At 48.1% G+C, this 19,492-nt stretch overlaps 3 protein-coding genes and 1 pseudogene across 4 annotated transcripts; 2 read left to right on the forward strand and 2 right to left on the reverse strand.

Moving 5' to 3' along the window:
- Positions 1 to 1,453: 1,453 nt before the first annotated feature.
- ndufs1 (NADH:ubiquinone oxidoreductase core subunit S1) lies at positions 1,454 to 4,797 on the reverse strand. The gene is made up of 8 exons (XM_070442119.1): positions 4,704 to 4,797; positions 4,061 to 4,137; positions 3,846 to 3,937; positions 3,454 to 3,720; positions 3,242 to 3,372; positions 2,020 to 2,205; positions 1,723 to 1,859; positions 1,454 to 1,583 (listed from the first exon to the last, which is right to left on the reverse strand). The coding sequence occupies exons 2-8, from the start codon at positions 4,131 to 4,133 to the stop codon at positions 1,492 to 1,494; spliced, it is 978 nt and encodes a 325-aa protein (XP_070298220.1). The 5' UTR covers positions 4,134 to 4,137; positions 4,704 to 4,797; the 3' UTR covers positions 1,454 to 1,491.
- LOC112078705 (elongation factor 1-beta-like) lies at positions 4,326 to 8,150 on the forward strand (annotated as a pseudogene).
- Positions 8,151 to 9,076: 926 nt separating this feature from the next.
- Positions 9,077 to 13,861, forward strand: zdbf2 (zinc finger, DBF-type containing 2). Of its 2 annotated transcripts, none has more exons than XM_024144852.2 (6): positions 9,077 to 10,051; positions 10,139 to 10,208; positions 10,555 to 10,606; positions 10,711 to 10,938; positions 11,051 to 12,298; positions 12,417 to 13,861. In XM_024144852.2, exons 2-6 carry the CDS (start codon positions 10,172 to 10,174, stop codon positions 13,762 to 13,764), a joined length of 2,913 nt encoding a protein of 970 aa, XP_024000620.1. In that variant the 5' UTR covers positions 9,077 to 10,051; positions 10,139 to 10,171; the 3' UTR covers positions 13,765 to 13,861. The 2 variants fall into 2 exon arrangements, with proteins under 2 accessions (XP_024000620.1, XP_070298221.1); XM_070442120.1 differs by having other exon boundaries at positions 10,158 to 10,208.
- Positions 13,862 to 14,405: 544 nt separating this feature from the next.
- Positions 14,406 to 16,808, reverse strand: dytn (dystrotelin). Its single transcript, XM_024144854.2, has 7 exons — positions 16,413 to 16,808; positions 16,204 to 16,340; positions 15,913 to 16,084; positions 15,703 to 15,755; positions 15,438 to 15,579; positions 14,726 to 15,215; positions 14,406 to 14,606 (listed from the first exon to the last, which is right to left on the reverse strand). The coding sequence occupies exons 1-7, from the start codon at positions 16,512 to 16,514 to the stop codon at positions 14,440 to 14,442; spliced, it is 1,263 nt and encodes a 420-aa protein (XP_024000622.1). The 5' UTR covers positions 16,515 to 16,808; the 3' UTR covers positions 14,406 to 14,439.
- Positions 16,809 to 19,492: the final 2,684 nt, after the last annotated feature.

Below are 19,492 nucleotides of genomic sequence, written 5' to 3' on the forward strand. Positions count from 1 at the left end.
AGTAGTAGATTAATGAAAAGGCGAAAAACAGGTTTATAGAAATGTTATCAAACTTTATTTTTCCAAAACTAAAACAGAAATACCTTATTTACATAAGTATTCAGACCCTTTGCTATGAGACTCAAAGTTGAGCTAGGTGCATCCTGTTTCTATTATCATCCTTAAGATGTTTCTACAACTTGATTGGAGGTCCACCTGTGGTAATCATTGATTGGACATGATTTTGGAAAGGCACACACCTGTCTATATATAGGTCTCCACTGTTGGCAGTGCAGTCAGAGAAAAATCAAGCCATGAGGTTGAAGGAATTGTCCAAAAGAGTCCGAGACATGATTGTGTCAAGGCACAGATCTGGGGAAGGGTACCAAAAACAATCTTGCAGCAATTGAAGGTCCCCAAGAACAGTGGCTTTCGTCATTATTAAATGGAAGAAGTTTAGAACCACCAAGACTCCTCCTAGATCTGCTGCCCTCCCAAATTAAGCAATCGGAGAGAAGGGCCTTAGTCAGGAGGTGGCCAAGAACCCGATGTCACTCTGACAGAGCTCCAGAGTTCCTCTGTGAGGGGAGAAACTTCCAGAAGTACAACCATCTCTGCAGCACTCCACCAATCAGGCCTTTATGGTAGAATACCCACGGAAGCCACTCCTCAGTAAAAGACACATGACCGCCCGCTTGGAGTTTGCCAAAAGGCACCTAAAGGACTCAGGTCTGATTTCTGGTCTGATTAAACCAAGATTGAAACTCTTTGGGCCTGGATGGAGATGAACGGAGCAAAAGTACAGAGAGATCTTTGATGAAAACCTGCTCCAGAGCACTCGGACCTCAGACTGGGGCGAAGGTTCACCTTCCCAACAACAGGCAACACACAGAGTGGCTTTGGACAAGTCTCAATGTCCTTGAGTGGCCCAGCCAGAGCCTGGACATGAACCCAATCGAACATCTCTGTAGAGACCTGAAAATAGCTGGGTAGCGCGTCCCTCCAACCTGACAAAGCTTGAGAGGATCTGCAGTGGAATGGAGAAACTCCCCAAATACAAGTGTGCCAAGCTTGTAGCGTCATACCCAAGAAGACTCAAGGCTGTAATCGCTGCCAAGATGTTTCAACAAAGTACTGAGTAAAGGGTTTGAATACCTATGTAAATGTGATATGTTTTTGTTTTTAATACATTTGCAAACATTTCTAAAAACCTGTTTTTGCTTTGTCATTATGGGGTATTGTGTATAGATTGAGGGGGGAAAAAACGATTTACGCGTAATCAACTTTAGAATAAGGCTGTAACGTAACAAATGTGGGAAAAGTCAAGGGTTCTGAATACTTTTGGAATGCACTGTATATACTAACTTTTAATACAGATACCACTTCAGATCTTCCTACAGACAGACAGAAAACAATGTCATTGCCTACATGTGTCAACATGTCTGTTGAATGACAGACACATCAGTGACAGACACTACACCAGAGACTTACTGCTCCGGCCACACGTGTGAGTTACGTCTTCCCAGGATGTTGGGGACCAGCTGTCTGACGCTCCTTCACCATAGGCTGGGTCAGCCTCTGGCGCTTAAGACCGTCATACGCAAACATACAAAACACACACACACACACACACACACACACGTAATACACACGGGATGCATGAACACACACACGTTATATACATATATTGATTGAAGTCCCAGCTGTTAGCAGGGTGATAGACAGGTACAGGTTCTGTGTCTCACCTGGTCTTGTCTGAGATCCACTCCTCGTTGATGTCTTCGTGCAGGCGGGGCAGAACCCTCATCACCTCTCCACCACGCGTACTCACAATGATGTTACTGCCTACTGCATCCAACACATCTATAGACTCAGTCTTCCTGCAAACACACAGCAAGGTTACACACACAACAATGGTACTGCCTACACCTCTATCATGTCTATATACTAGATCTAGAGTGTAGATCCATCTTCCTTTTTACAAACACACACTTGATATATTAACACACACACACACACACACACACACACACACAGTACCTGGTCTCCCAGGGTCGTGAGGTGAAGGCGTATGGTTTGGAAGTGAGGGCTCCTACGGGACAGATGTCGATGACGTTTCCTGACATCTCCGACATGAACATCTTCTCCACGTACGTCCCCACCTGCATGTTGTTCCCTCTGCCTGTGGTACCCAGGTCCTCTACACCTGCAATCTCACTGGCAAAACTGGCATAGGGAGARAAAAAAACWATCAAATCAACTGGTCAATACCACCCCATGGCCTGCAATCTCACAGGCAAAACTGGCATTTGGGCACAAAGGCCTAGCATTAGAATGTATACAGAGTGGAGATAGGAGTACGGTGGCTGAGAAGGACACTCAGAGCAGAGAGAGAGAGGAATACAGTGGCTGACAAGGACMTACTGGGGCTTCCGAGTGGCACAGCGGTCTTAGGCACTGCGTCTCAGTGCAAGAGGCGTCACTACAGTCCCTGGTTCAAATCCAGGCTGTATCACACCCAGCTGTGATTGGGAGTCCCATAGGGCGGCGCACAATTGGCCCAGCGCCATCCTGGTTTGGCCGGGGTAAGCCGTCATTGTAAATAAGATTTTTTTCTGGAGCATCAGCATTTGTGGGTTTGATAACAGGCTCAAAATGGCCAGAAACAAAGACCTTTCTTCTGAAACTCGGCAGTCTATTCTTGTTCTGAGAAATGAAGGCTATTCCATGCGAAAAATTGGCCGGTAATCGAACCCACAAATGCTGATGCTCCAGATACTCAACTAGTCTAAAGGCCAGTTTTATTGCATCCTTAATCAGAACAAGTTTTCAGCTGTGCTAACGTAATTGAAAAAGGGTTTTCTAATGATCAATTAGCCTTTTAAAATGATAAACTTGGATTAGCTAACTTGGATTAGCTAACACAACGTGCCATTGTAACACAGGAGTGTTGGTTGCCTATGTAGATAATCCATTTTTATTTTTTTTATCTGCCGTTTCCAGCTTCAACAGTCATTTACAACATTAACAATGTCTACACTGTATCAATATTGTTATTTTAATGGACCAAAAAAAAAGCTTTTCTTTCAAAAACAAGGACATTTCTAAGTGACCCAAAACTTTTGAATGGTAGTGTATATATATTTTTTAAACAAGCGAAGGGAGTGAGAGAGAGTGAGGAGTACGGTGGCTGAGAAGGACAAAGAAAGAGGAGAAAGACTAGTACGGTGGCTGAGAGGGACAAACTGAGTATAGTACTCACCGGATGCAGCGTGTGCACTGGATGCAGCGGGTCATGATTGTTTTGATGAGTGGTCCAATGTTCTTATCCTCCACAGCCCGCTTGTCCTCAGAGAAACGACTGCGGTCTGAACCAAACTGCATGGACTGGTCCTGAGACACAAACCAAACCCAAAAACACAACAGTCAGTGTGTGTGTGTGTGCATTTACACATCCAGAGTGTGTGTGTTTACCTGAAGGTCACACTCTCCTCCCTGGTCACAGATGGGGCAGTCCAGAGGGTGGTTAGCCAGCAGGAACTCCATCACTCCCTCTCTGGCCTTGCGGGTCTTCTCTGAGTTGGTCAGGATGTTCCAGCCTTTCATCACTGGCATGGCGCACGCGGCCGCCAACTTTGGGGCTTTCTCAATCTCCACCAGACACATTCTGCAGTTCCCAGCCACAGACAGGCGCTCGTGGTAGCAGAACCGAGGAATCTGCACCCCCATCTTCTCACAGACCTAAAACACACACAGATACAACGAGTCAGTCACGATAAAACACACAGCCACAATTTGTCACCAGGCCTAGTGTTTAACACTACAGGGTGATTGGGGTCAMGGTGAGGTCAAAGTTCAAAGGTTACCTGCAGAATGGTGGTTCCAGGCAGCACCTCCACTGGTTTCCCATCAACAAACACCTCTACCATGTTACTGGCAGCTCTCGCTGAGGTACGCACTGCAAACACAGATACAGATTACACTTCAAAGCAACCAGAAACCCTAGAGAGAAATTGTGAGTGTTCTCTTCAAAACACATGAATGTATCCAAGTAGCTTGAGGGTGCACACACGATGTTTACCATTGTTGGAGGGGGCCAGGCTGCCCTTGGCTGCCCCTGCTAGCGCGCGGCTAACGGATGGCAAACGCAACATGACGCTAGAAAGAGAGAGAGCGCAGAAGTCAAACATCTCTAACTGGCTACTGTGGCTATAGCTAATACTTCTAGCTATCTTACCTAAGAGTAATTCACTGTGTGGGTTACATATGTCATAACAAATGACATTAGTTGGATTAATTATGATCATATATGTGCACCACTACCGGTGATCTATGGCAAATGGCAAATGCGTAACGAGCTGTAAACTCATGATGTTACAAAATCGTCGGACACCCTTGCTAGAAATTGTCACCTTGCTAGAAGTTGTCACACACACTCAACATAAGAGTGAATCCATGTCCACAGCAGTTAAGTTACATCTAACGGTCTCCCCTATCTCTAACGTTAGCCCTGGTACAGCTGTTGACGTTTTCTCCCCACTCGAGTTGGTGTTGAATGCTTTCTAGGTTAGCAAGTTAAAGCGTTCAATGTTAGCTAACTACAAGTCAAGGACACGGGACATCGCACTGATTTTACAGCGGCAAGCTGTTACTAAATCCAAAGATTGTAAACTATACAATCGGCATGGTCACATAGGAATGAAGTATTGTAATTTTATTCTTACCTTGTCGCTATTTGGCCTTCTTGACCAGAACAGCGATTTATGTATGCACTAGCTAGCAATCCTACTGCGAATCTCCGTCACAACAACGAAAATGAACGATTCACCACGATATATTAAAGGAAGAAATAGCTCATTTTGCCCATACTTCTTAATTTAAAATTCAGTTACATGTATTTACATAATAATAAAACATATGCATATGTTCAAAACTATTATAACCATAAAGATATTTAACGTTTTCGAGTTATAATGTGCCCTTTCACCCCATAAAACGTTAGTACTTCCGGTTGAAATGCTTTCCTAAATGTTCGTGATTTGTGTGCTTTTACTGTTTAAATAACCACTGTGATGTTTAATAGATATATATATTGAAATACATTAACAAGCCATATTTTTATTTTATTATATTATAACAGTATTGTTACGAGAGCGATGCATGCTGATTGTATGGTGCATTTTGTGAGACTTTTGTATAAACGTGAAACTATCAAAATAATAATAGAATCTCTAATTTTTATAGTGTTGCAGTTTGGTGAAAGTTACATTATTTTTTAGAATGGAAGAAAATAACATTCGAAGGAGAGGACAAGGAGGGGTCACACGGTTCGTGCCGTCACTGGTATAAAATCCTCCCGTGTTCTTTTTCGTTCCTTCGCTCTTCCTGCACTGCACGTCTTGTCTCGTCTCAGAAGCATCTTGAACAATGGGCTTGGCGATTGAAAACCCCTGGCGGCCTCAAGGTCCTCAACGACTTTTTAGCCGACAAGAGCTACATCGAGGGGTTGGTAGGCATTTTTACCCATTTTTGTTGTATGTATCGACCAAGCTAGCCAGGCAATCGACAATGGCGTCGCAGTTGACAAGTTCTTATGTTAGCGACCTTCTCGCTAACGTTAGCGATCTAAACTTCGTGCAAAGTATTTTACGGATATGATTGTGAATTCATAGTTATTTTACTCTTGTCGTTTAAGTAGACGCCAAACCCGTACTAGGTAATTGGTTAAATGCTCTTCCCGTGACGTTAACTACTAACTTAGTTTGAATGACGTGGACGGCTGCACATGAAGGTGCAGATAGGAGGGAAGTCGAATTTTGGTGATTAGGTTCTCGGTGCCGAGATTAAAATGCACTGATGGCTCGGCTGGTAGGTTACATTAATCATTCCGGTGCTGTTTTACAAACGTTGTCACCTGATTTTTAACTGTGCAAACCCTGGAGTGCAGCTTGGTGCACGTGAAATTGTATGTAAAGTAAAATGGCTAGGAGCTCGAAGTTTGGGGTGACGTTTTGGTTGAATTGGAAGGTCCAGAATGCTCAACTGTATTCTGCAACTTGTGTGATGGTTATCAAGTATGATATGAAATCATGGGAATCTGCGCTACATTACTTTTATATCTGCATGTGCTGTAGGCACAGATCTAGGAGCCAATTGTCTTCATTCTATGCTGACTTCAACTTTCCTCCTGTGCAGGGTGGTGCCCTCCCAGGCCGACGTGGCTGGTGTCGATGCAATCTCCTCAGCCCCCAACAGTGCGTGGCCAGCTCTTCGCTGGTACAACCACATCAAGTCATTCCAGAACCAGAAGGGCAGGTGAGTTGTGCACTATAATTGCCAGTTTATCAAATTACTAGTTACCATTTGCTACTGATCTAGGATTTGCGTGATGATTCACACCATCTTTCGCCTGATTGCCTGATGCACCACCTTCAGTACTGATGAATCTGGACAAGATGAAAATAAGATGGGTGAATAGAATTGGACATCTGTCTAACTTGCCCTCCTACCCTTTCTTACTGTCCTACTTGTTCTTTCTCCCTTCCCTCTCTCCTCTCTACTATGTCCTGCCTTGCCTACTTCTGTCTCCCTTTTTCTCCTCCTCATTGCAGTCTGCCAGGAGTAAGAAGCCCCTGGGCCAGTATGGTCCTGCTGGGGTGGAGGACAAGACAGCTGCAGACTCAAAGGATGATGATGATGACATGGACCTGTTTGGCTCTGATGAAGAGGGCTGCACCTGTTTTGAATTCAATAAACTTTATTAATCAATCCTGAGCTGTTTTAAATTATGTGCAATGTCAGATGCAGAGCTATCCATGTTGCCCCAAATGTTCTATGACAATGACTCTTATGGAGTCGAGTCTTCATTGAGCTGACATATAAAAATGAAGATGGGGCAATGTATTTGTAGAATCTGTTGGAATTGCTCGCTGTTAACACGAGGAGGATTTTATAGCTCGCTGTCCCCCCCGCGAGCTATGACTGGGTTATATGATCATCCAACCCACCTTCGGCTGATCTAGTGATGTACCACCTTTTAGTTTGAGTACCCCAGTGCTCCCCTACTGTGTCGTGGCCGATCAGCTGACCCCACTAACCTTTGACTTCTCACCCTCAGGAGGACGCAGAGGCAGAAAAGCTGAAGAGGAGAGAATCGCAGCGTACGCCGCCAAGAAGTCAAAGAGTACGTCATGCACAGCTAACCTTACACACTTGTGCAATGTGACTAGAAAAGTCACATGTGCACGTCCTGCGACGCTGTGAAGCAACGTTGCCCACATGCACAAAGCTGGCTATTCTATGATGATCCTAACACCATCTTCGGCTGATCGTGATGGACACCTTTCTTTGATCTGAGTACTGCCAGACAAATATAAGTCATTGTTTTGTTTGTTTTGAGGGTTGACACTCACGGTCAGTTTGTCTGTGTGCTTTCTGTTCTTTCTGTGCACATCTCTCCACCACAGAGCCCACACTCATCGCCAAGTCACGATCCTGCTTGAGTGAAACCGGGGATGATGAGACGGACATGGCCAGCTGGAGGAGTGTGTTCGCAGCATCTCAATGGCCGCCTGCTTTGGGGACAGTGTAAGTACAGAGGTGGCTGGTGAAGGATGACAGAGTAAAGGCTGGAATGGAACTGCTATGGTTTCAGTCCAGCCATTCACTGGGAACAACATGAGGACAGTGCAACAGTTACCAGTGCTATTATTGACTGCTGCAGGTTAAGTTACAATACTGCTGGTTCAGTGCTGCTTTGTCGTTCCCCCTGACACAGAAATGTGTTTCCTACTATCCTGGCTCTGTCTGCACTCCACGGAGGGCAGGGAGCTGGGTCTAAACACTTTTCTGTAGATCTTGCTCAATCTGTCATGAACTCTGCTCTTGATTGGGTGCGTGGCTAGAATGTCTCCACAAACTCATGACATCTGTTCCTTTCTTCCCCTTCAGCCAAGCTGGTACCAGTGGGCTATGCATCAAGAAGCTGCAGATCGGGTGTGTGGTAGAGGACGACAAGGTGGGAACAGACAGCTGGAGGAACAGATTACAGCCTTCGAGGACTACGTCCAGTCTATGGATGTGGCTGCCTTCAACAAGATCTAAAACTCAAACACTTACCAACAAAGACACTGAGCACTTTGGGGCTGCAATAAAAAGCACTTCAGATGGAATATGTTTGTAGTTACATGTTTTGACAAGTGGTTCTGCCTGGTTTGTAGCTTTTGAGGAAAGACTTGTGTGTTTGGGGAAAACTGGCTGGTGAATTGCATTCTCTGAGTCCTAAAGGCAAATGCTGAAATCACTGCCATTTCCTGGTTGTTAAAACAGGTTATGTGGAGAACATAGTACCATCTAAACTGCTGAAAGTATTCAATGACACAAATATTGTATGTAAATCAGGCTTAGTCTTGTGTTCTGAGTAGCACATAAAAATTACCAATTTTTTAAGTCGCTCGTGGATAAGAGCGTCTGCTAAGTGATAATGTAAATATACGTAATGAGCACAAAGGTAAGGTAACCGACTCCATCTCAGACAAAGTATAAGAGCTACTTACCTCAGACCTTATATCAAAAACGTTTGTAATTCTTCCCATAGGGATACCTGGACGACCCCGGTTAACTTTGGAACTAGTGACAGATTTAAATCAATTTTTTTGTCTCACATGGTTAGCAGATGTTAATGCGAGTGTAGCGAAACTCTGTGCTTCTAGTTCCGACAATCAGTTTGCAGTAATAACCTAACCTAACAATTCCACAACTACTACCTTATACGCACAAGTGTAAGGGGATAAAGAATAGTACATAGAAGTTAAAAATCTTATGTGCATTTGGTCGGGTCTCCCAAAAACTTACGTGGCTGCTTTAAGCTTCATTCTGAAATGTTGACCATAGAGTGAAGGGCATAGCTCAGATTAATTCAAAATACGTTTTACCCTTAAATTCACTATAACCTTGGGAGACGACAATTGTCGTTAGCATGTTTCACATGAAGCAACTGGGACCGAGGTAAGCGAGACTCGGCAGTGTAACTTCCCTTTGAATGATGTTGCCACAGCATAGTTCAATGGCTGTCAAAAGCTGGTGGATGAAGATCTTATCCACCGGGGGGGGGTTGCCTCCTATAGACACAAATGCGACATCTGTGTGTCTGCTTAGTTCATTGACTAACGTTAAATGAACCAGCAAATATTTGCGAGATGGATGTCTTGCTTCCTCTTCCGTAATCTCTGGTACCGGTAGGAATTCGTTGCCGCCAAGCCGGGTAACGTCACTTCTCCGAGAAGAGCAAAATACGGATGCCGAACAGAACCGAATGGAATAACAAACAGGTGAAAAGGCGGGAAGGCATGTTTGTGTGGATAGGAAACTAAACTCGTTAAAATTTACAGACGGGTCTCTACTGTATTATATTTCTCTAGCATGTTTTTAGTCCCGGAATCTCCCCGTGCAAGCATGGTTAGCTAACGTCAGTGAGGCTGCTACTACTAGCTGGCTAGCATAACGAAATCAGCTATTTCCCAACTGTTTTAAAACTACGTTACTTGCTAGATACCTAAAGCTATGTTGTGTTTATTAATTATGCATATCAGTAGTGTTGCAGAYTGCAGTCATCCAGCTAGCTCCTTGCTGTAGAAGCGAAATTGTGATTTMTTTTGAGAAAGCTAATCGAGGACAGAGCAGAAGGCCAAGTTGGCTTTCTGTGCCTAGCGTGTCCTCGTTCCAACCAATCACGGCGTAGCTTGCTGTCTAGCCACTTAACTTTCGCGCGATCTGCAGATTTCCAATGGAACGCCACGCGCCGTGGAATAAATAGCATACATGCAAGATACAGATCTCAGTAGGCCTAAGCAATAACATTGGAATTGTAAACTAGCCAGATAACTTTTGTTGTATCCTTATGGCAATGCTGGAAAAGCAAATAACCTCTGAAATGCCGCATCTTTTAATTGCCATGTGTCACTACTTCAGTAGTTGGTCCAGAATCAGGTTGCCCTTGGAGATGGGAGACTGATCTGACATAATGTGATTGGYCAGCCTGAGACTGAAGCGTCCCTGACTCCTCCCCCAGCGAGTGAGTTCGTTTCTGGTGTTTTGGATATGATTTATTTCACAACAAGCCACAYAACTTTTATGTACAGGATACACATTTATATTTTAGTCTCTGTGTGTGYTTTCAGATGTAGAACACCAAATGCCTGCTGACGAGCAGTCTGGCCCCTCTGCTCAAGGTAAGAGGACAGAAAGTACTACTCAAATCAAATTKTATTTGTCACATACATGTGTTTAGCAGATGTTATTGCGGTTGTAGCGAAATGCTTGTGAGCGTGCATGCAAGTTTGTATTGTCTGAGCGTAAACGGCGTCAGTGTGCAAGATTAGCATATAGCGCTGCCTCTATGAACTTGCCTCTGACTGGGTTTGAGCCAKGGYCCTCTAACACACGTGACCGCCCGCTTGACAACGYATAGAAAAGGATCCAATTCGATAGCACCATTTGCGATATTTCAAGCTAGCTGTGGAGTKAACGWCCYTATCTCTGATACATKAAGTTATGTTCTGTCTGTTTGTCTGACAGATGCAGAGCAGGGTCAGACAGATCCACAGAAGGAGATGGACACTGTTAGCAGGTGAGTCAACAAACACCCCACAGGGGTTATTTGTCGTGATCGTGTTTTGGTTGTGTCCACATCAGTTGTGTTGTGTTACATGTTGTGTTCTCTGTCTTCTCAAGGGGGGAGAGGGAGGAGGAGCAGCCCGGGCCATCCAGAGTTCCTCCCCCCAGACAGGGCTACTGCAGCTGCTGCCAGATACTCTACAACAACGTGGAGCAGCACATCCTAAGCCCCAGACACAGGGAGGTGGTTCATAGTACTCGCACCTACGTCCCATCTGGAAGCCTGATGGAGAGATTCCTATTGGACGTAATCCAGCATCACCCGCACCTCTACAACGACCCTCGGTAACGCACTCACACAATCCGTTAACATCACCCTCAACTCTCTATCCCTGTCAGTATGATTTCTGTCAGCCCTAGTCTCTTTCCTCTGATTTACCTTTCTGTGTGTCTTAAGCCCCACCCACGCTGACCTGCCATCTCTGAGCAGCCCGCTGGTTCCCAGGGAGGAGCTATTGGATCTCTGCGCCAGCGACGATGAYGGGGCGTCGTTCGGAACCCGAGAGCACATGCCCAGCTCTGACGACTCTTCCTGTCAGCTTGTTTACGTACAGGAAGCGGATGTTGCCTCGGAAACAAGGACCAGCCAACCAGAAGAAGGTAGAGGGGGAAAKGCGGAGTCAGAGAGGTTAACCCCAACTGCTCCAGACCAGGATATAAGACCAAGTTCTGGGGAAGGGACTCACTCACACACACCTTCCCCTGACCACTTACCAACACACCCCACAAGACCTTGTAGCCAGAAGCAAACCCCTCCTCCGGTCCACCGGAAAGCACACAGGAAGACCAACCGGCGGAGAGAGAGAGGGAGCAACTCCTCCTCTTCCTCCATCCATCCTCCCCGCTCCCCCGCTTCTCCACAGTTGTGTGCTACCCCAACAGAMCAGAGAACCCAGGAAACACCAGAGAACCAGCCTCCCTACAAGCCAAGGGACCGGACCACAGACCCCAAGCCCCGGACGGTAAACACTGGCTGGGCCGCGTGGGCGGGGGTGCCCCCCTGGAGGCGGAGGGAGATCCAGAAGGAGCTGGCGTTCTCCGGTGACCACTCTGACCCTGAGGGGGACACAATAGAGGAGGTGATCCAGAGACACTGCTACGGCCGCAGTCCCACACAACACCACCAGAGGGACCACAACAYATGGACAGGGGGGGAGAGAGGGGAGGCAAGGGGGGATACGGACAGCTTCCACCTTAGCCTCCCTGGCTCACTGGGAGTGAGTTCGGGGTCGGAGGACTGGGATACCCCTGTGCAGGTGGCTATCGGGAGTGGGCAGGAGCGGAGGAAGGACATCCCTGTGGTAGTGGGCTTAAGGCAGGGTGGAGGGGAGCGGGAGGGCAGGGCCCTGGCCTGTCTCATGGAGGTACAGGTGAACATGGAGGACCAGATGTACACCAGCCAACTGGATTCTGCCCTCAACCCTGAGACTAGGACAGCGGGGGAGACAGGGATTGGGGAGACAGAGGGAGAAATGGAACGAACAGTGGAGGAGATTCTCCCTGCACTCCCCCACATCCCCGTGTCGTTCCTGGGGAAGACGTGGACCCAGGTGCTGCTGGAGGACGAGCAGAAGGTGGAGAACATGGTCCGAGAGTTCCGACAAGGAAGGTTCCTCTGCTACTTCAAAAGCGAATCCCTYGCCAGGTACGCACAGACCAGATTTTGACCTGACTCATCAGGAGTATTTCTACATCATTGAAATCCACCAAACGGCTACTTTTCTCTCTCCTCATGTTCATATTTCTGATGATGTCATTCACAGGCACGGGAAGCGGAGCAGCAGAGATATGGGGCGTGGCCAGAAGGAGGGGATGGAAGACGGGGGGTGGGTTCCCCTTGGTGACCATGACAATGAAGATGACAACCCAGAATGCCACATGAGGGGGAGGGAGGTGCTTAGGCGGAGGAAAGTTAGTAGGAATTATCGCCTGGCGTCCAGGTGTCAGGTGGTCAAAGTGAGTCACGGGACACAGACTACAGCAGCCATCATCCCCACCATCCGACAGAGAACACTGGACCAGACAGGCACATCCCCGGACATCCTAACGCTGCCCTGTCAGGACCCCGGCGTTGACCAGGAGAAGACCCCAGAGATGAAGACAAGGCTGTGCTCTCTCCGCCTGCCTGTCTCCTACTCCCGCATCATGACCCCCCTGCAGCCCCAAACCACTCTGATCTATGTCCTCTCCTCCCCCGAAACCCCTCCCTTTGACCCCAAGCCCCGCCTCAGACCCATYGCCAGGGGCAACCGCRGCAGGAAAAGGTCATGTGACGGGTGTGAAGGCAACGTGGGGGCCAAGGTCAAATACAAAAGGGTTCCTTTGAGGTACTATGACCCTGCCACCCACCGCATTCTGAAGACCCCCCCCAAGGGCTTGAACCTCACCCCCTCCTCCTCTGGCCTCCCCAGACCCCCCCAGTCTCACGTGGTCAGACAACTGTTCAGGAGCCTGAGTCCAGACATCAATACAGAGAGACAGGGGGGAGARGGAGGGAGAGATGGGTCGGGGGGTAGGAGGAGGGGTCGCAGCGGGGACAGTGTGGCGTCAGGGTCACTCTTAGAGGCAGGGGGGTCATTTGGGSCTGGAACGTCGGAGGCAGGGTCATCTGTGACTACGCCCTTCAGCCGCTCCTCTCTGTCCAATAGCAGCCGATTTCTACTGAGCACGCTCTCTCCCGACACAAACTCTAACCCAGAAGTGACCCGGCAGCGGAGGCGGAGAGGAGGAGGACGGGAACAGAAGTTAAAGACGGACCGACCTCTAACCCCTGAGAAAGACCACTCTTCTCCGTACAGGCCTTGGACAAGAGGGGGTAGGGGAGAACGGCAACCAGCAAGACGCAGCTCAAAAAGGGGGCGACCACCTCAAATCAGCCCTCCACCTAAACCTCCACCACCCCAGGACCTCTCTCCCACAGTCGAGCCCAGGAAAGGGCCCTCGAGACGGGTTGCAGAGAGTAAGAAACTCCCAAGGCCCAAAAGCCCAKCCAGGGGGGTCACTTCGACCCCTCTGAAACAGACCATCAGAACACCAAGCCGCCGGTCGTCCCCCCGACAAACCCCTGCTACACTGCCCACCCGGACACTGAGGAGGAGAGTGAGGAGATGAYGGGATGCATCTCAACAGTCTACAGCGGCTTCCTTTCCTTGTCTCCTTTCCTCCAGCCGCACTGACATGAAATAAGATGGCCGTGTTTAGCAGGGTGAATGTTCATAATGTAGCAGATACAAATGTCACTACTTCACATGATAAGAGCTATGTCTGCGCCACTTCATTACAATTCTACCTGAAACGTTTGTTTCCACGTTGCTTTCTCCTGTCCTGCTTTCAGTGCAGATGAAGGAGAGGAGACAAGGAGCATCTATTGAGATGTACCCTGGCTCTCTGAAGAGATGGGGTGAGAAAGAATGTAGAGAAGTGGAGGAGAGATTGCCTCTTCCTCTCCTCTGCTTCCCATCCTTCTCTCATACGGTCATGTTTTGCACAGAAACCAGCAGCAGAATAGTTAGCAGGATGTTTTTCAAGCTGTCTGTATTGACATGGTGGTTGTTGGGTTCTCAGTTTTATTTTTTACAATCAGGATATTTTTTTACGTTTATAAGGACTTTGTCAAAAGCTTGTTTATTTAATAAATAATGTACATGAATTAAAACATTTTGTTATAGGTTTCTCTAATGAAAGAGCAGAATCATTTCAGTACAACTGTACTTCATACAAATATCAGTTTCATACACAGGAAAGTATGGAATTTACACAATAACTCACATCATCAGGCGTCAAAGTCTAGAGAAGCCTTCTGGATACATGCTCTGGCCTGTGGTTGTGTAGGAGGATGGGGCATGAAGTGTGTGCGTTTGGGACGGAKTGTGTGTTCACTGCATAGACRAGATGACACACAGAATCCCCCACTTCCTCTGCAGCCTCCAACAACTCCAACTCCCGTCTGCAGTCTGGAGAAACATACTCATACCTTAATACACACACACACACACAACTACACACCTTCACACAACTACATACACATAAGTGTAGTAGTGTGTAGAACTAGAGAGCTCATCCGTAAACTCACCTGTATGTGTGTGAGTGTGTAGCGACAGCTCACTTATTAGTTGTTGAACCAGCTCACACAGTCGCTCCTCCTCCACTAAACTACACATCACAGAATACTCCTCTTCAGAGACACTCTGGTCTTTCATTGGCCCAGTGACCTGTCCATCACAGGGCTGTGGGTTAGAGGTAATTCTCCCGTGCATTGTGGGAGTGTGAGTCTCTGTGACTGAGTCAGTCTCAGTCTGCTCCTCCTCTTCATCATCATCACCTCTCTGTTCTTCTGTCTTCATCTCATTCCTCTGCATCTTTGCTGTGCAACATTCTTCCTCCTCTTCCCTCGCCTTCTCTTCCCTCTCCTCCTCCTCTTCTCTTTCTCTGGATCCAGAGGAAGATGCAGAGCTCTGGGACTCTACAGGACAGGCTATGTCTCTCTCTGGCCTGTATTTAGCATGTGGGATGACATTAGCATGAGGCATGACGTCAGCATGTGTCCCTGACATGCTAAGAGCCTGTTGAAAGGAAGAGGGAAATTTTAGCACAGCGAGTCAGGCCTGTAGTCTGAGGTGTGTGTGTGTGTGTGTGTGTGCGCACATGCATGCACGTGTGTGTGTGTGTCTACCTGTGAGCATATCCTGCAACCTGAGTGTGTGTGTGCATGCATACACATATGCGTGTCTACCTGTGAGATCATATCCTGCAGTCTGAGGTTGTGTGTGTGTGTGTGTGTCTACCTTTGAGATCATGTCCTGCAGTCTGAGGTTGTGTTGTCTCAGAGTTTCCATGTTGGCCTCCATCTCAGAGCAGCGGTCCTCCAGAGAGCCCTGTTCCGACTGAACCGTTACCCTCCACACCTGCAGCTCCCTCTCCAGCAGCCTGGACACACACACACACACACACACACACACACACACACACACACAGTGTAATGAGCATCACCCAGACTATAGGTTAGGTGCTAGGTTAGGAGTTTAGAGTGCTACAGTGATTGAGGCTCACCGTTTGTCCCTCTGCAGGTCCCTGATGTCCTTAATGAGGACAGAGTCTCTCCTCTGGGGACAGAAACAACAGACATGAATCAATAGAGGATCTAGTGGAGCGCATCAATAATCTTCTGAAGATTMATTTAGCATAAATCTGAACCGTACTAAAAATCCACTGGGCTGAGAGGTGAGGTGTGAAGGGAGAGGGGTAGAGRTGAAAGGTCACCTGTGGCTGTGCTTCCTCCWGCTCTTCCTCAGTTTGCAGGGCTTTAGATGCCTTCCTGGTCCTAACAGCTGGGGGTGTGGCCAGMAATTGGGGAGGATTAGTGGGAGGGGCTCTGTCRTCAGGCGGTGTGTCCTCAGCGGCAGACTGAGGTGAAGGGTCAGGTGTAGTGAAGCTGTTAACACAGAAAATACAATGGAAACATGTATTACTCTTTTTTTTTTAAACTAAAACAAAAACAAACGTTTTTCTTCTCTTTTGGTGTACACACAGGTCCATCTCTGATTGGTCTACCTCGTCTGCGGCTCCCCTCGTGACTCCGCCCCGATTAGGCCCCTTCTCCTCTCTGCCTCCCTGTGTGTGTATCGCCGTGGTAACAAGGCGTGGCGGGCGCTGTATGCTAATGAGGCTAGGGACTCTTTCCAGGATGGCTGGAGACAAAACACAACCATCAATCACAAGTGTGTGTGTGTGTGTGTGTGTGTGTGTGTGTGTACCTGTACCTGAGTGCAGTGCTCCAGCACTGGGTGGGAGCTCTTGTGTTTTTTTGTGTGTCTCTCTGTCAGAAAGCAGGTTTGGCACAGATGAAGGTTCACACACTTCATACAGCGATACCTACAACACAGAGAGAGAGAGAGTCTGAGACACACAAGAACACACACACACACACACACTTCATACAGCGATACCTACAACACAGAGAGAGAGTCTGAGACACACAGACAAACAAACACTTCATACAGCGATACCTACAACACAGAGAGAGAGTCTGAGACACACAGACACACACACACACGCACTTCATACAGCGATACCTACAAACACAGAGAGAGTCTGAGACACACAGACACCACACACACTTCATACAGCGATACCTACAACACAGAGAGAGAGTCTGAGACACACAGACACACACATTACACAGAACACACACACACATCATGCAGAAAAATATGGAGCACAGACACCCACCTAAGTCCAGATGATGGGTAGCCTTGCAGTGTGGCAGCGTACGGAGGTGTGACGTTCTCGCTGACTGGACAGCGGTACAGGGTGGGGAGCACAGCAACAGACGGCTCACACTGCAGCCATGAGAGGACATGCTCCTCACAAACACACGCACTCAGCACCTACACAACACACACAACCTTCAGCATCTATCTAACTGCTGATTATTACATAAACGCTCATCATCTACATGTGATTACCATGTAAATGAGTACTATCAAAACTAATTGAAAAAGAAAAATGTATTCTCCTATCCTGTTCTCCTGACCCAACCCTATTCTCCTGACCCAACCTGTTCTCCTGACCCTAACCCTGTTCTTCCTGACCCTAACCCTGTTCTCCTACCCTAACCCTGTTCTCCTGACCCTAACCCTGTCTCTGACCCTAACCCTATTCTCCTGACCCTAACCCTGTTCTCCTGACCCTAACCCTATTCTCCTGACCCTAACCCTATTCTCCTGACCCTAACCCTGTTCTCCTGACCCTAACCCTTTCTCCTGACCCTAACCTCTCCACCTACTCCTCTGATCCCTAACCCTGTTCTCCTTGACCCTAACCCTATTCTCCTGACCCTAACCCTATTTCTCCTGACCCTAACCCTGTTCTCCTGACCCTAACCCTATTCTCCATGACCCTAACCCTATCTCCTGACCCTAACCCTGTTCTCCTAGCCCTAACCATGTTCCCCTAACCCTATTCTCCTTGCCCTGTTCTCCTGTCCCTATTCTCCCGGTCCCTATTCTCCTGTCCCTATTCTCCTGACCCTGTTCTCCTGTCCCTATTCTCCTGACCCTAACCCTGTTCTCCTAGCCCTAACCATGTTCTCCTGACCCTGTTCTCTCGCCCAACCATGTTCCCCTAACCCTATTCTCCTGTCCCTGTTCTCCTGTCCCTATTCTCCTGTCCCTATTCTCCTGTGCCCTATTCTCCTGACCCCTGTTCTCCTGTCCCTAGTTCTCCTGACCCTAACCCGTTCTCCTGTCCTATTCCCTACCCGTGTTCTCCGTCCCTGTTCTCCTAATCCAACCCTATTCTCCTAACCTGTTCTCCTTGTCCCTATTTCCAAACCCTGTTCTCCTGTCCCTGTTCTCCTGACCTGTTCTCCTGTCGCTGGTCTCCTGACCTAACCCTGTTCTCTGCCGCTAGCTCCTGACCCTGTTCTCCTGTCCCTGTTTCCTGACCCTGTCTCTGTTCCTGTTCTCTGTCCCTATTCTCCTGACCCTGTTCTCCTGACCCCGTTCTCCTGACCCTGTTTCTCCTGACCCTGTTCTCCTAACCCTGTTCTCCTACACCTGTCTCCTAACCCTGTTCTCCTGACCCTGTTCCCTAACCCTATTCTCCTGTCCCTGTTTCTCTGTGACCCTGACCCTATTCTCCTGTCCCTGTTCTCCTAAACCCTGACCCTATTCCCTAAACCCTATTCTTCCTGACCCTGTTCTCCTGACCCGTTCCTACCCTAACTCTGTTCTCTGACCTGTCTCCATAACCCTGTTTCTTGACCCTGACCTGTTCTCTAACCCTATTCTCCTGACAACTGACCCTGTTCTCCGTAACCCTATTCTCCTGACACTGTTCTCCTGTAAACTGGATGGATCATTTACTCATAAGATGTTGTGATCTTAGGGAACGGATCCAAAGAGATGGGTCAAACTCAAAACATTTAGTCATAAATAAAATAAAGCCAAGGAGGGTGTGAGAGTGGTGTTGTAAACACCTGTAGAGACCTCTAAAGAATGTCTTCTGTCATTTATTAAGTATTTAGTCCAAGATCTAGGAATCTTGACGGACTTAAACCCCATGGCATAAACAACTCATGACCATGACCCAACCACAACTAACCCGCTCCTAACCCATGAACCAACCCCCTAACCCACACATGACCACCACAAACTAACCCTCCTGAACCCATAACCAACCCCCACAACCCTCCCTAACCCCATGACCATACCACAACTAACCCCATGACCAACCCCATGACCCAACCCTTGCCTAACCCCATAACCAACCCCCCCACCCCTCCTAAACACCATGACCAAAACCCCCCCCCCCTCAACCCCGATGACCAACCCCCCTAACCCCATGACCAACCCCTCCTACACCCCATGACCAAACCCCCCTAACCCCCCCTAACCCCTGACCACCCGATAAACCAACCCCTCCTAACCCCATAACCAACCCCCTCTTCCTAACCCCAGACACCCCCCCAACACCATGACCAACCCCCCCAACCCCATGAGTACCAACCCCCCCAACTCACTCCTAACCCCATGACCAACCCGCTCCTAACCCCATACCGAACCCCCCAACCCCTCTAAACACCATAACCCAACCCCCCCTCTAACCCATGACCAACCCCTGCCTAACCCCATTGACCCAACCCCCTAACCCCATGAACCAACACCCCAACCCCTCCGTAACCCCATAACCAACCCCCTCTCCTAACCCCATGACCAACCCCCCTAACCCCATGACCAACCCCTTTACACCAATGACCACCCCCTTAACCCCATGACCAACCCCCCCTAACTCCTCCTAACCCCATGACCAAACCCCCTCCTAACCCATCTCTCTCTAT

Source organism: Salvelinus sp. IW2-2015, unplaced genomic scaffold (genome assembly GCF_002910315.2).
Source record: "Salvelinus sp. IW2-2015 unplaced genomic scaffold, ASM291031v2 Un_scaffold6104, whole genome shotgun sequence".
Taxonomy (NCBI): domain Eukaryota; kingdom Metazoa; phylum Chordata; class Actinopteri; order Salmoniformes; family Salmonidae; genus Salvelinus; species Salvelinus sp. IW2-2015.

Bases quoted from the DNA above. Each gene is read 5' to 3' on its own strand.
- ndufs1 (XM_070442119.1), bottom strand. From the start codon at position 4,133: ATGTTGCGTTTGCCATCCGTTAGCCGCGCGCTAGCAGGGGCAGCCAAG. The intron at 3,938-4,060 runs GTAAACATCGTG...CTGTGTTTGCAG, and splicing joins CCTGGCCCCCTCCAACAATG to TGCGTACCTCAGCGAGAGCT. The intron at 1,860-2,019 runs GTACTGTGTGTG...GTGTGTTTGCAG, and splicing joins TCACGACCCTGGGAGACCAG to GAAGACTGAGTCTATAGATG.